The sequence below is a fragment of the Solea solea genome, chromosome 11 (genome assembly GCF_958295425.1).
Source record: "Solea solea chromosome 11, fSolSol10.1, whole genome shotgun sequence".
Lineage (NCBI taxonomy): Eukaryota > Metazoa > Chordata > Actinopteri > Pleuronectiformes > Soleidae > Solea > Solea solea.
The window spans coordinates 6,991,123-7,006,263 of NC_081144.1; the positions used below are offsets into that span (position 1 = coordinate 6,991,123).

General features: G+C 38.6%; 1 protein-coding gene across 8 annotated transcripts in view; it reads left to right on the top strand.

Moving 5' to 3' along the window:
- Nucleotides 1-5,062: 5,062 nt before the first annotated feature.
- Nucleotides 5,063-15,141, top strand: part of LOC131468877 (microphthalmia-associated transcription factor-like) — a 33,639-nt gene continuing 23,560 nt past the window's right edge. For 3 of the 8 annotated variants that reach the window (XM_058643550.1, XM_058643552.1, XM_058643553.1), the window contains exon 1: nt 5,063-5,336. In XM_058643550.1, coding sequence (XP_058499533.1) covers nt 5,233-5,336 — 104 coding nt within the window. In that variant the 5' untranslated portion in view covers nt 5,063-5,232. The remainder of the gene's footprint in view (nt 5,337-15,141) is intronic. The other 5 variants (XM_058643554.1, XM_058643556.1, XM_058643555.1 and 2 more) reach the window with 3 other exon arrangements.

The following is a 15,141-nucleotide window of genomic DNA, read 5'->3' on the forward strand; positions in this document are numbered from 1 at the left end:
TCAGAAATTAATCAAGCCCAACATTCAACTAATTTTTTTTTAAACTTTTTTTGTAATACAGTACATTTTAAAATGAACAGATGCAATAAATAATTATATTTTAGCATTAAAAATATCATTTCAGGCAGCTGTGGCTTTGGATGGTGGTCTATTAGATTTGTGAAGCAACATAACATGCAGTATGTTATGTTGCTTCACAGGATTTAAATGATGAGCGTCCTGAACCTGTAAAACACGTTGACTTAAAACAAACATGCCTCAGAGTCAACACTTTGAGGCCTTTTTCGCACTATTTACATGAGAAATTCAACACATGCTTAGCAAATGTTTTAATATTGTTTTCTGTCTGGGGCATGGCTGTGAATGTGCGTTGTTACACACACAAGTTAACATCTTTGACACATGCAAATCAAAAGACACAAACTGGATGGCCTGAAACCAGATTACAGGTGTGTGTTTCACATGTGATATTCACTACTGCTCAGGAGTGTCACCTCTCCTGAAATATTCATCACTGCCTTTACTCTAATTTCTGCTCATTTTCCAACACAAACCTCTGCAAAGGTAAGATTGTGTTTCGTGAGTACAGATCGTCGACACATTTGTAGAATATGTAAAGTGACAGATACATGTTGCAGTTACAATCTGCACTGTTGCTGCTGCTCACAACAAAACAGCAGACAAAGCCCCTCCCACTCCACACACACACACACACATAATCCCTCCCTCTCCAGACTTGGATATCTGACATCAGACATGAATAAATATCTCATTAAGATCTCCCAAACCCATCTGTCCAGTGAGTCCCCTCTTTACAGGAAAACAAAAGAATAGGATTCCCTCATTACCCTCTCCTTGTGCCATCATACGTCTCACTATGCTGAGATTAGAAGAATTGTTTTCAGACTGATTGTTTTCTTCTTTCTTTCTTTTTTGGTAATAACTAGCATGTAAAACTTTCACCACTCTTAGCTGATGCAAACATTGGAGGAACATTTCTGACACAACCTTTACAGTGTGAAGTCACATGTTGCAGCTGAATGTCCCTCATCTCACCCATTGTCCATTGTGGGCATTTGTAAAAAACATGGTGGTCCAAAATGGCAGCCTCTGTAGAGCGGACCCTGCTCCCTGATATGAATATAAATTTAAGTTTAAATGATTTATATTCAATTTGCGCCAAATGCACATCTATGTTTTATACACTGTACCTTTAAAGCAGCAATAATATACATTTAAGACTGTCAGTCAGCGGGTATATGTGGCCGAGGGCCAATTTTTACTTAAAACAAGTACTTTATTTGCACCAAAACGTCGTATCATCATCGGGCAAAAGTGCCTTTAAACGTCTTCAGTCACAAACCAAAACCCAAAGACAAATGTGTGTGAGATAAGAGTATTCATGCTGTTAATTATTTATTATGCATCATTTCAATTTTAAGAATTTCTGCTTCTTCTTTGAGTCTAACATTTAATAATCGTTATTTTATGGACATTTACTCCCCAAACCTGGCTGTCTCCATGACAACAGCAGTATTTTTATTTTTCAAACCAAACATTTAATTTAAGTTAACTGTAAATTCTAGCAACAGAATCTATTTGAATCAGTTCATATTTTTTTCAGAATAAAAGCTCTGAACTTCAGATTTGTTAAATCATCTGCCGGGCCAGATACTTATACTGGTGAGCCAGTTTTGGTCCACGGGCCACCAATTGCTGACCACTGCAGTAAGTTGTTCATTAGTAGTGCAGTGACAATTGTATTCTTTTTATTTCACTGTTTATACTTTTGCGTTTTTCATTGGTATTTTCATGCTTTGGTTTATGTTTCATGAATTTGTTTTTAAACCATGCACTTTTATTTTGTAAAATGAAATATAAAGTACAAAGTACATTTTGTACTTTATTTAACATTTTATTTTCTCCATCTGATGCAAAAATGTTCATAACCAGTTGGTCCACAGTTGTTTGAAACTATTAAAGTACAGAAAAATACCTTCATTATTATGCCATTCTTAAAAAAAAAAAAATTCATACATACTGTAGCCGCTGGATGTACAATAATTATGCACCTATTATGCGAATATGTATTAGTGTTTTTGTTCTCTTGCATAATCAGCTGTGTGCAATTATCTCCCTATCTGTATTTTAAAGCACATACAGCAGTTGGTTGGCAGATGCTCTGCAGTGGTCTCCGATGCAAATTCACTACAAATCAGCATAACTGAAATGGAAAGAGCTGAACAATAACATTTAACTTCACATGAACATTCGTCTCGTGCATAAACACTGAGGCAACTGTTATCGATCGAACAAGACTTTCATGTAGCCCCATTTCTGAAAGGACATTATGATGATTTAGACGTGAACTCTTGGCTTTTCACATTAAAATTAACTTTTGTAATAACAATGTTTTAGTTTTTAACAGTAGGACTACACAGGGGCCCCCAAAAACATCTCCACATAATTTATGTCTATGTTTCATTAACTGAATATCAACTGTGCCCGCTCTTAAACAGGGTCAAGACATGAGTCTTTCTAAATTTCCAGCTTGTTAAGCTGGATGTTCTATGTGTTCACTCGTAGAAAAACACGTCCACTGTTTTTATACTATATTATAATATGAGTGACAGTAAATGAAAATGCATCAGGGTGAGCCTCCACAACGACCTTTGGCTCGCACCAGGATGTTTTGACGCCAGCATCAGGAAGTTACTCTAGCTAACGGCTGCAAGTCGCTGATGACCGAGCCAGGAGCAGTGAACACAACGGTAAAAAAAACAAAGATTGTCAACAGTAGTAGAGTGTTTGCTCACACCCCAAATGTCTCTCTCTCTGTTGTTGACCTTGAGTTCACACTCTGTGTCGTATCAAACAACACCGCAGTAATGACAAGGTTTTAACTGCCATAAATGTGTCCATGTGTTCATTTATCTCTTTTCACATGGCCAGTGTGATTTTACTGTCATTATCTTACATGAGCTGCAGCATTAATGCTTTGATTATGAGCTCTGTTTATGTGAGGACACTCACCAGTTATCAATTATCCTGCTAAATCTATCAAAGCTACAGTTGGAGTGGAGTTATGTGCAATAATAAATAATATGCTGTGTGCAGTGTAATATGATATGATACGACTGCAACCACTGAAATTAATTTTCCATCTTGGGGCAGCTCTGTTTAAGTGAATAAACACAACATTTTCACCCAAAAGTGTTTAACCAAGCTAAAATATGGATATTTTTACTACCCAATTTTACAAAACAACTTAAAATGCGTGTAAAAGTGCCATAAAATTAATTGGCCAAAGCATAAAAAATACAAGCTGTACAACATCTGACAGTACAAAAATGATAAACATATAGTATTAAATACAAGTTACAAAAGTAGTACTGCTGTCATTTTTTTCCAATAGGGTGGATTTAATAGTTTACATACTAAACTACCTTATGTGTAGGTGTACGATGTAACACAAAGTAACGTAATGTAAATACAATTATTTATCATGTAGCCTCTTGAGGAATTACACTATACATTGTAGTCATCTATAAACTTTCGGGGGCCTCCATCAGCAGGAGCCCTGAGTAACATCCACTGAATAATGTGCTGTCTAGACTCTTGTGAGTGTGTCCTCTTTGACTGCAGGTCCTGCGTCCAGATCTGCTTCTCAGACATCTTTGAGCCACTGTGACAAATAGAAATAAAGGTTTGTCAAAATATTCCTACTCTTTGAGGAGGGCAAGAAGTTTATTTCCTTCCAGCTGCCTGTTTTAAATTATTATCATCATTTAAAGCTTTCTTCATGTGTGTTTCCCAGCATTTGCATGATATTTACATAGTTAAAATGCAGACTTAAACCAGTTCAACAGGATGGGAGACAAATGCAAATATTGAACTTGAATTTCTATTTTGTCAGGGAGGTTGTTTTTTTTCCCCTTCTCTTTTTATGGTCGTTGTTTTTAGCTCTATACTGCTCCCAAGTGGCCCAACAGAGACTGATGGGGATGAAGGAGATGACAGGAGTCAGACTGTGGGGCTCAGGAAAATCTAACGGTCGACACAGTTTCCAGATTTGTTGTGATTTACCTTCATGATCGCTGCACCAAACCCCTGCTGAAAGTGCTGACAGAATGACACAACTGTGTGGATTAAGGCTGTAAATCATCATCATTATAGTCTAGCATGTGCTGCTCAGGTATGAATTTGTTCTGTTTTGGTGCCAATGTGAATGTGAACGTTTTAACGACCTAATAGAGTGATGCATGTATTATCATTATGATTATTATTGAACATAAAATCAATTAGTAGCAGATTTTTACGATAGTATAGCACATGTTTCATGATTTTGTTATTATTCATCTTTGCAATTAGAGTCATTATGTATATTGTACCATACTAATAATAATAATCATACAGTATTTTTCATGTGATGCAATAATAAAAATGCTTTCCTAATCCTAATTAGAGGGGGATATCTGTACGTGTTAATAGATAGATAATACTAAAAAATATGTTTGTAGTTTACAGTGTATAAAATAATAATATATTAGTAAAATGTTGTGCTATAACATTAGATTAGATAATAGATACTGCACTCCCAGCGAACAGTTTTTGGTTCCCACATTACCTTTTGGTTGCGGAACGTTTCCTGAAGGTCCCGCCCTGGGTTGTCTATGTATATATGTATATATATGTGTGTGTACATATGTATGTGTGTACATATGTATATATATATATATATATATATATATATATATGTATATATATATGTATATATATGTATACACACACATAAATATATATATATATATGTACAAATCATTAAAGCCTGAAATTAAAAACTAAATTTTAACATCCTTATATTTATGATCAAATATTAAACTTTAAAAGGCTCGTGTAGCTTTATGGATAACAATTCCATGGTGTGCACAGATAAAAAAAATCCCCACGGGTGGTTGTAACCAATGAAAAGCATGCTGACATTGACAGCCGCGGTGCATGCTGGTAGCTGTCGTGCGCGCGGCGCCGGCTGCTCGTCCACAGTGCTGAGCTCGCAGCCGTGGAGGACTACACAGCCCCGGGTCCTGGCGTGAGGCGGCGACGCTGACAGCGGCGGCAGGGCACGGAGCGAAGTACGGCGGCTGCGGCGCACTCACACCGTCTGTCTGGTTTAGTATGTGTGTATGAGTGAGTGTTTTTTCAAGGTTTAACGTAAAGTTGACGTTCGGAAGCATGCAGGCAGAATCGGGAATTGTTCCCGACTTCGAGGTGGGAGATGACTTTCAGGAGGAACCGAAGACGTACTACGAACTGAAGAGTCAGCCCCTGAAAAGCAGGTCAGTTTCCACTCTGGCCGTGGACAGTTATTTCCCACGCTGGAGCAGTTTTTGTGTTTAGGTGATATTGAGGCAGTTTTTGGTGATTTGTGGAGTGGAGCTGGTCCCGCCGCCGCTGAGCTCCGGGAGTGGGACTGTAAACTCTCCTCTGTCATTATGTTATTCCCGCTGCTGTCATGGAGTTATGCAACACTTGGGTGTTGTCAACATCCAACTTCAAATATTAGCTCGCAGACAAGCAGACCGGTCAGAGTCTGATGTGATGCTGCTGCTCAGTGAAGATGACAGACATTCAAGACTGTTTTAATCTGGATTATCAAAAAAAACAAAAAACAGATTGATTTAAATTGGGATACATGTTTTTAAAACTCAACCTTTAATTTAATATCCACTGAGAAGCATTACCTACTCTGCATTTTAATACAAGGATGAAAACATAGAGATATGTTGTTGAAACTGCTTAATTATACAGCTTTAATTCATGTCATAAAGAAGTCTGTAGTTAAAATCCACTGTATTGTATTTAGCTTTAATTGTGTAAAAAAAGAGGCAACAGTAATTAGTTACTGTGGCATCTGCACACAAACATCAGTACAGTACTGAAGTATTAGAGAGCTATTTTCAGCTTTGGCACGTTGAGGCCTCTCCAAACAATCAGCAGTGACCTGCTGTCAGGACTGTGTGGTTTGATTTGACCCTTCACCCCTTTTCTGGAAGAGCTGCACAGTGTGTGTGTGTGTGTGTGTTGCTCTCAGATATGTGTATGTCTGTGTACTGGTTTTAAATTCAGACACCCCTGTTATCGCTCAGAGTGGTTTCATTAGTAGGGCTGCACAGTTTATCACAAAAATTAATCTTATTCGCAATGACCAATGTGCAGTATCCAAACTGAAAGGCACAGCAGTTATGTGCAATGTGTGAAAAAGCACCATCACGGTGACATTCTGTGACTTGCCTTGAGGTTTGAGTTATGAAAATGTGTTTCGTTTGTTGACAGATGCCAAAAATGTCAATTTGTCATGATTTTGTTTTGGTTTCTTTATCAAGATAATGACAGATAAGATGCAAAAATGATCATTCTTGCCTTTTACAGATTATATCAAAACTGCAATATTTATACAATGGTCCTACCAGTGCAACATCTGTCCATGTAAAATACACTATTTAGACAAAAATATTGAATTCAGTTGTTTCAATTAGGTTTCGACTAGGAGGGTTAGGGTAAGGGTTAGGATAAGGGTAAGGGTTATATCTCCATTGAACAACAATCTTAATGCTTCAGCAAACCAAGACATTTTGGACAATGCTATGCTTTCAACTTTGTGGCAACTGGCCTCAACCCCATCAAGCACCTTTGGGATGAACTGGAACAGAGATTGTGAGCCAGGCCTTCTATTCCAACATCAGTGTCTGACCTTATACGGTAGATGCTCTACAAAATGAATGAACACAAATTCACATAGAAACACTTCAAAATCTGAGGTGGTTTTGAAGTCTTCTAAGAAGAGTAGATGCTGATACAGCTGCAAAAGGGGGACCAACTCCAAGTATTTAAATGTATTTGATTGGGTAAAATCTTTTTTTCAGCAGTAATATGATAATCACAATTAGGGATGCACGATATTATTGGCACGATATATCTATATCGGTAGATCGGCAGATATTGGCTTTAAAATGTAATATCGGATATTGGCAGAAACACACCAGGATCTGCCGATATAATGAATGACTGCAACGTTAGGCTAAGTACGCCGTTACCTCTTTGATTTCTATGAGGGTGCCCTCTACAATTATTACTTTTTTCCGTTTATTTATTTTATTTTACATATGTCTACATCTGCCAAGACATGAGTATGAAAATTGATGATGTTAATTCCACCACAGAAGAGACTAAATGACTGGCCCAAGCACTCCCGATATATCGGCATATTGCATATCGGCAAAAAGGCCACTATCGCGCATCCCCATGTTTTTTTTATTCATTAGTTCCTTGTTGTCATGAAAATAAGTTTTAATAGCTTTGAGGGTGTGCATTTTGAGGTGAAGGTGGACAGAACGGTGATTTATTTATGGTTCATTTTTATAGGGACAGATACGATAACAGAGACAGTTGTGATGTTGTGTGAAAGCGAAATAAAAAAGCGACATGGTTAGCTTAGCCTCGCTGTGAGCAGATGTGAAAGGGTTCGCCTTGCCCTCTCTGATCTTGTTCTGCAATCTGCACCAAAACAGAACGATGTCATTTTATGAGGGGTCATGGACCAGACTGTTTTTGTTTTGGAGGGGGTACAGAAATGTCCTGGAGACACTGAGAGTCACAATAACTCCCATTTTTTTATGCATCTTTCTGCAGAATGATTATGTGTATTTTGTGTCTGTTATTTTGTTTGGGGTTAGAAATACACAGCCTGGTTGCCAGGGAGAGACATGCAGAGGACAGTACACCACTGTCCTCACACAGAGCTCTTATTTGAGACGTCTGATAGACTCCACTTATTATTTCCCCCCCTTCTGGTTCTTGACATGTTGTTGCAGTTTATCTCTTTTTCCTCCAAAAAAAAAAAACCCATCCAAAAACCACGAGGTCAGGAAGAAAGCGGTCATCTCGAAGACTCAAACTGCTCCAACCTTTAACCCACTTCTACATTTTTTAAACTAATTTCTTCATTAGTGAAATGCCATTACACTGTTGCACATACATGAGCTGCTGAATTCGAGCTGTGTTGTGCTGTCGCGGGGAGAGCAGTGGGATGACCGGAGTCCCAGCGCTGTTTCCACAGAATCACACATTATTTTGTTTAACATTATTTTCTGAAGGAATATGGGACGACGTGCGTGCGCTTTGTGGCAATTGACGGTGTCCCACTTCCCCTTCCCAATCACATGAGGATGACCCAGCATAATAATAATACTAGTCACAATGACTGTGTTGTGACACAATGTTGCACTGAATGGTGGCCAAACTGATTACTTATTAGTGCGTTGTCTCGTCACAGCTACACACACACACACACCCAAGTTTCAAGGTGTCAAATCTTAAGTGTGACAAAATGTGATCCTATAGGTTTCACAGATCGTTTTTTTTTTTTTTTTTATCTCGCTGTTTCCTCCATATCAGCTTGACAGTGCACTCCGGCTGCTGCAGACGATGTGCCAGACGTTTTGTGCCTAATATAGACGTGAGACTGGCAGTGAAATTGGTCTTCTATGCAGTGTAAATAAGCTGTATAAATATAGCTGGGGATGTGTTATATCTGCAACTCAAGAGTTGCTTGGGGGGATCTTTTTCTTTTCTTTTTTTTTTTTAAAGGCATACTTAAATCATATTTTGATATTTATGCAAAAGTCACACTGAGGCCTGAAACTCTTAGAGACTTATGTTGTGCTTATGTTGAACAGAGGCTGGGGATGGATTTTTCAGATGAAGCTTATTAAAATGAAACTTTTTCATGTAGCTATAAGCCAGACTTTACAATTAAGATAAGATAAAATAAGATAAGCTGAGGTGAGATGAAATAAGATTAGTTATGACTTTATAGCTTTCCCATGCTGGGGAAATGTACTCGTTACAGCAGGAGCAAAAAGCCAAGAGGTGACAAAAAGTAACATAGTTACAGTAAACAGCAAAGATTTGAAGTCAAAGGAAGACTATAAGAACATAAAAATGATGAAGACTGTTAAGATATAGATATAATATACTCTGTTACTGCACACAGGTAACATGGAAAAAGTGCAGTGCCATATGCACATGTTATCTTGCACAGCTGTTGAATTGTAAAAATGCACATATGTGCAAAATAATGGTGCAAGGTTGGGGTGTTTTAATAATGTTTAGGGTCATATCAAAACATAAACTAATGCAGGGATTCTGTCTTAAAATATAGCATTTAAATGAACAGAACTCTGATTTTAGGATAGATAACAACAATGTTCCTTTTGACTTATGATCTCTATTTTTTAAAAGAACAGAATTAAAATACAGATCAAATGTGGAGCAAATATAGTATTTTGAAAACTCTTTTTTAACTTTAATCATCATGTTTGGTTTTTAATGTAATGTTGTACGTGTGTTGGAGACGAGTCGCGATGATGTTCAGAAGTTTGTGTTTATGAAAACTAAAAAATGAAATTGAAGAATAAGTCTTTTTATATGTCAAATAAAAGTCAAAGAGCCAGAGAGAGCCAGTGACATAGCGCTGAGTCAGAGGTTAACCGTTATGAGAGTTGGTGTTAGGAGCAGCTTGTTCTCGTGGGGAGTCCCAGACAGATGCCGGAGATGCCAAAGAGTTACATCCATGATCTAAGAAGGAGTGAGTAAGCTAAATGACACAGACAGGTGTTGTGGTGTCAGTAAAATATTGTTCGAACATTACATGGTCTGCAGTCAAGATCGCACCTTATGTACATTCATGACCACTTCTGTTGCCTCTTGAAGCATGTGTCTGCTTTGCATTTCTTTCTACTGTGGAAAATCCTCACAAACTCTGGATATTTTGCTCTGCTTCATGAGCTGTGATTAATGCTGATCTGTAACTCTCTGTCGACCTCTGTTGGTGACCAATAGGAACTGCAAAACGGTGAAAAGGACACTTCAGCTTGTGCATCCACTGATCTTACAGTGGGACAACTTATATGTATCTTTATTTTAAGGTATGAGCCTTTCACTAGTGATTAGTTTATTTATTTATCGAAAGAAAAGCTGCAAATCCTCACAATCATTCGTCTTTTTTGCTTTGTCACAGGTGTTTGAGCTTTCACTGTTTGTTTAAGAAAAGAGCTTTTCTCCTGTTGTCATAACACTGTAACTCTGTACAGCAGCTACACCTATTTTTTGTCTTGAAACCAGTCGAGTTAAGTTTTTGCTTGCTCGCTAAGGGTAAATTATTATTCTGAATTTTTCAGCCATAACTCTCCACCATGGTTCCTTGACAATGTGGTGTCTGTAAATATTACCTTGAAGAAAACCCGAAAAGAAAGTTACACAAAAAGCTGCTTTCTTCAGTTTGTAGAACACTGTAATCCCTCTCCTTGTGCAAGTGTCCTTGGCTGCTCTTTTCCTTTTTTCTAAGCACACTGTAGAGGAGAAGGAGCAAGAGCAGGCCTTTTCTGCACAAAAACAACTGATGTGAATACAGTGCAACACCTAATTCAAGAAATAAAACCTGGCAAGTTTGATTTGGTCCTGCCAGTGTTGATTTGCAGGGTTTACAAAATGTATGTGGCCGGTTTTATGGAAATGTTATCATGCTCTTTAATGGACAGGCAGTGGCACAACTGTAGATCTGAGTGGCAATGACTTGCTTACAAAAGGAAATCCTTTTGCAAGACGGCTGGGTTTATGTCTTTAGTCATTTAGACATGTTGATCCTTTGTTGAGGATAACGAGGCAGTTAAATACACCACCAGAGCCTGATCAGCACATTGGTTGATATGAGCCTTTTACAGACATAGATTCAAAGCTTCTCCATTTGCTGTTTTCTGTCATTAAGAATTGTTTTATTTCACAGAATAAATGCTGCAGAAAAATGCATTAGCCACCTGATAACTTGAATTTCCCTCACATTGATATATCTTACCAAATTACATGTGTTCATTTCAAGTCAATTTCACCTTAGAACTCAAGAATTCTAAGGAATGTTTCAGGCTAAAGTGGAAGTTTTGATTTTAAACTGAAGCAACTAATAGGAAGGACATTACGGATGGGAATCAGTATCGGTTTCAGCACAAATGTGTTGTTAACAGCTTCATATTTCTGTATCGGACTAATATCGGTATCGGTAGATACTTGAGTTTGAGATATCGGACACAAAAAGTGGTATTGTCCCATCCCTAAAAGATGGTGTAACAAAATTATAGAGCTGCTGCTTAGAGTTTTGTTTTTTATTATGAATGAATGTGTCAGGGTTTTTTAAAACCTGATTCAAATTAATGAGGCAAAATATCTTATTTGTGCCACAAAAGCATGATTTGTGATGTAACTGAAAATTTCTATTTCTATAAATTCTATTTTATTTTTTATTTTTTTAAACAAAAATAGTTGCTGACAAATTTCCATCTCATAATGGGGAGTAATTGACTCAGATGTGATATAAAAGCCAAACTGGTTTGGCCAGTCATTTATTCATTGTGGTGTTTCCTGTGAATGCAGAGTCTCTACCTGCAGTTGTTGACGTGGTTTGAGTTTTAGTCGAAGTGAAGTTTCCTTCTCACTGCTTCTTGATTTCTTGTCTCTCTTTTGTTTTTTGTTGTTTTGTTTCATCTGTGTCATGTGGAGCTACCCAACACTGCATAAAGATGCTTCTTTATCACAGATTTGAGTTGTTTGTGACTGATAGTGGGGGAGCAAAGCCAGCTGTAGCACACTGGGGGTGTCCATGTATATCAACGCACTGTCATGCCGGGTCACTGACTTGTACTCCAGCAGAGAGGTTATGCAATGTGTCAGGACAGATCCGTGAACACCTGCGTCCTGACAGAGACAAGCTCATAGGACACAGGCTCATCACATGCAGCTTAGTTTGCAGCAGCAGCACAGTTTCTCAGTGATGTTTCAACTTCTCACCAACTTTCTCGCCAGCATTGCACTGCAGTCCCGTTATAGCTATGTGATATTCATACGTCGCTGCGCTCTCTGACGTTCTTCACAGCAAGATTTTGGTCTGGAGGGACGACAGACACCAACGCCATTGTGTTACTCATGATGCTGATTTGTGGAAGGTGACGTTGGCATTGAGGAAAGAGCCAATCCTGCTTTTTGGGCGATTAGAAAAAGTGGTGGGGAAATCAGATAGAGAATTGCTAGTTTGGCATGTTTGGAATGGGTGTTTGAATATGAGGAGAATGGGTGCTTTCAGATGAGTCTTGAGGGAAGTCAAGTTGGTACTTTATTTTTATTTTTTTTTACATATTACCATGGTCTGGGTCATACATTCCGTGTCAGAGGTCTGCTATGGTGTGATATAAATGTTGGAATTTATCCTTGTCATTGGCAGTGTGCACAACTCAGAGAAGAGACAATGCTATGTTATGAGAGGAAGTCCACACATATACAACCCTTTACCTTTACCTTTACCTTTGAGAATACAAGGACATACATATTGAGGACAAATTGGGGGGGGAACGAAAATCGGGCGAGTACTTGCCACTGCAGGACTGGAATGTGGAACGCTAGACTAACATGGACCCAGAACGACCCAGGCCTTAGTTGCACGTTGACCTACATAAGCTAGGTATGGGACATAGTGAGATTCTGACAGTGTGATGACCTCAGGCAAAAATATCATGGTAATATCACAACATTACTGTTTTGCGATTACCGCTCTGAAATGGCACCTCCTTCATTCATAGAATCAAAAAACCCAGCTCCCTGACTGACACACCAACTTCATATCTTAGGCATGGTACAACAGAAGATTTTAGTGCTTTTAATACCATGACTTTTTATTCCGGTCCACGCGGTCGGTGTAGTGGTTAGCACTCTTGCTTTTGCAGCAAGAAGTTCAGGACCCAATCGGAACAACGGCCTTTCTGCATGAAGTTTGTATGTTCTCTCTGTGTGTTTGTGGTTTTTCTACAGGTTCTTCGGTTGCAATATGGGGATTAGGTAAATTGGACACTCTAAATTGACCATGAGTGTGAGAGTAAATGGTTATTTGTCTCTGTGTGGTCCTGTGATGGACTGGCGAACTGTCCAGGGTGTACCCGGCCTATTGCCCTATGTCAGCACCCCCCGACCCTCTTGTGCATAATAAAGCGGTAGAAAGTAGATGGATGGAAAATGGACTGCAGTATTCCTTTAAAATCTCACTGTATGTTCTGAAAGGTGCATTTTCACAGAGCTGAAGTTTATCTTGCTCATAGAGACTGGAAATCTATGGTCTCCATTTCGTGGTGATGATACACGTCTCAAAAGTGAAATAGTATCTATGAGGTTTTAAGCAACATGTTGATGAATGGCGTATATCAGTCGGCCACTTGTTTCCCCCTCTGCTCTGCTCTGCTCTGCTGTTGCTCTGGACGTGGTTGGTCCTCTGCCTGGAACTGTGTGGCGATTGGAGATTCCAGGCCGGGCCCCCGGAGCCTCCCCCTCTGACACATTCTACACGGTGCAACACCAGCATGACTTTCACCGCTCTCCAAGGGCGGGTGGTGCACCTTCAGAAAAAAACAAACAAATATGGAGGCCGTAGGAGTGCAAGTGTATAGACCCTGCTCCTTCAACTGTCAGTGAGTATGGCGTCTAGTGATGCTTTGAGGGATTCATTTGGAGGTTTACATGTACGTGTGTGTGTGTGTGTGTGTGTGTGTGTGTGTGTAGGACAGTGTTCATAGAGCTGGGCTCTATGAGTTTTTGCAATTTTTCTATTTGAAGCAGAAGTTGCAGATTGAACAAAAACTTTCTTCTGTGAGGTTGTTGTTTTGCCATTATTGTCCATTAGGCACTAAAGGGTTATTAGATCTGAGATCTGAGAGTTGGAATGGATCACCGGCAGCGTGCTGCATGGTGACGCTGTATTACAGACTGTTTAGCTTTTTTGCTCCAGTCGTGACTTACCTTTGCCTCTCTCTGGATGCAAAGCTCCTTCATTTTGTTCCTTGTTGTGTCTCTATCAGTCGGTAAAGCCTGCATGAAAAGACTTCACCCCTGACTAATAATAGAGGATGATGGAGTTGAGTAGTGAGCAGATTCTAAGGGAGTCATGAGTGGGGTGGGTGGGACTCTTCAAGACTGTACAGCTTTTGTATTTCTTGTTTTTTTTTCTTTTTGGGATACACACAAGTATGAGGGGAGGTGTGTACACGAACAGAGGGACACAAACACACACGCACAGAGAAAAAAAGTTAAAAGGGACAAAAGGGCTTTTTATGTGTCTCAGTGGTTTGTTTGGCAAAAAGCAACAGAGCATTTTGAAAAGACCAAACAAAGAAAGTGGTTGAGCCCTGCTTTGTTTGTTGAAAGGTTTCTGATCACACACACACACACACACGCATATACGGATATACGCAAACACACATCAGTGTGATATTTGGGAATTTAGGTGATATGACTATCAATAGACCTCAGCTGTAAAGCTCTCACCATTATTTGGAAATTTTGTATAATTAAACTCTTGGGCCTTTGATGGGGTTGATATTTTTAAGTTTTGTTTTAAGTTGCTTTTATTGACACCAATACTAGTATCACTGTCATAGATATATACGTCACCTTGTATGTGGCTTGTGACTTATCACCAGCCCACTTGTTAACAGTTATTTTTACATATTATACATCTGTTTATTAAATATTATCTTATTATTGTTAGTAAAGTGTTATATTTTCAATAAAGCTATTAAAAATAACACAACTTGAATTCACCTTATTTTACATTTCACTAAAATCTCACTTGAAGTGATTAAATTTGACCCAATTTCTGGATTTTTTTGCCAAACACGACCCACTGGATCCTGTCGGGTCCCTGCTCTAATCTGTCGGCCACATTTTTACTACACTTTCATTCATCTCTTTTCAAGTAAATATTCTCCATGTGCAAAAATACTTTATACTTTTGTTGACACAAAGCTAATAACTTATGCAGTTACATTCAGTTTCTCTCACCAAAACACATTATACTACATACACAGTCACCTATTGTATTTATTTTCAGTGACCAGCTAAAGAAAATATGAATATTTTCAGTTTGCTGTTAAAAAATCTGCAAATATTCCAATTAGATCAGTTGACCTTTCAGTGGCTTCAACAGTGTGCTTAAAAATTAAAGTCACTTTGGAAAATTGTTCCCTACAAAGCTTGTTTCAGCTTCACTTA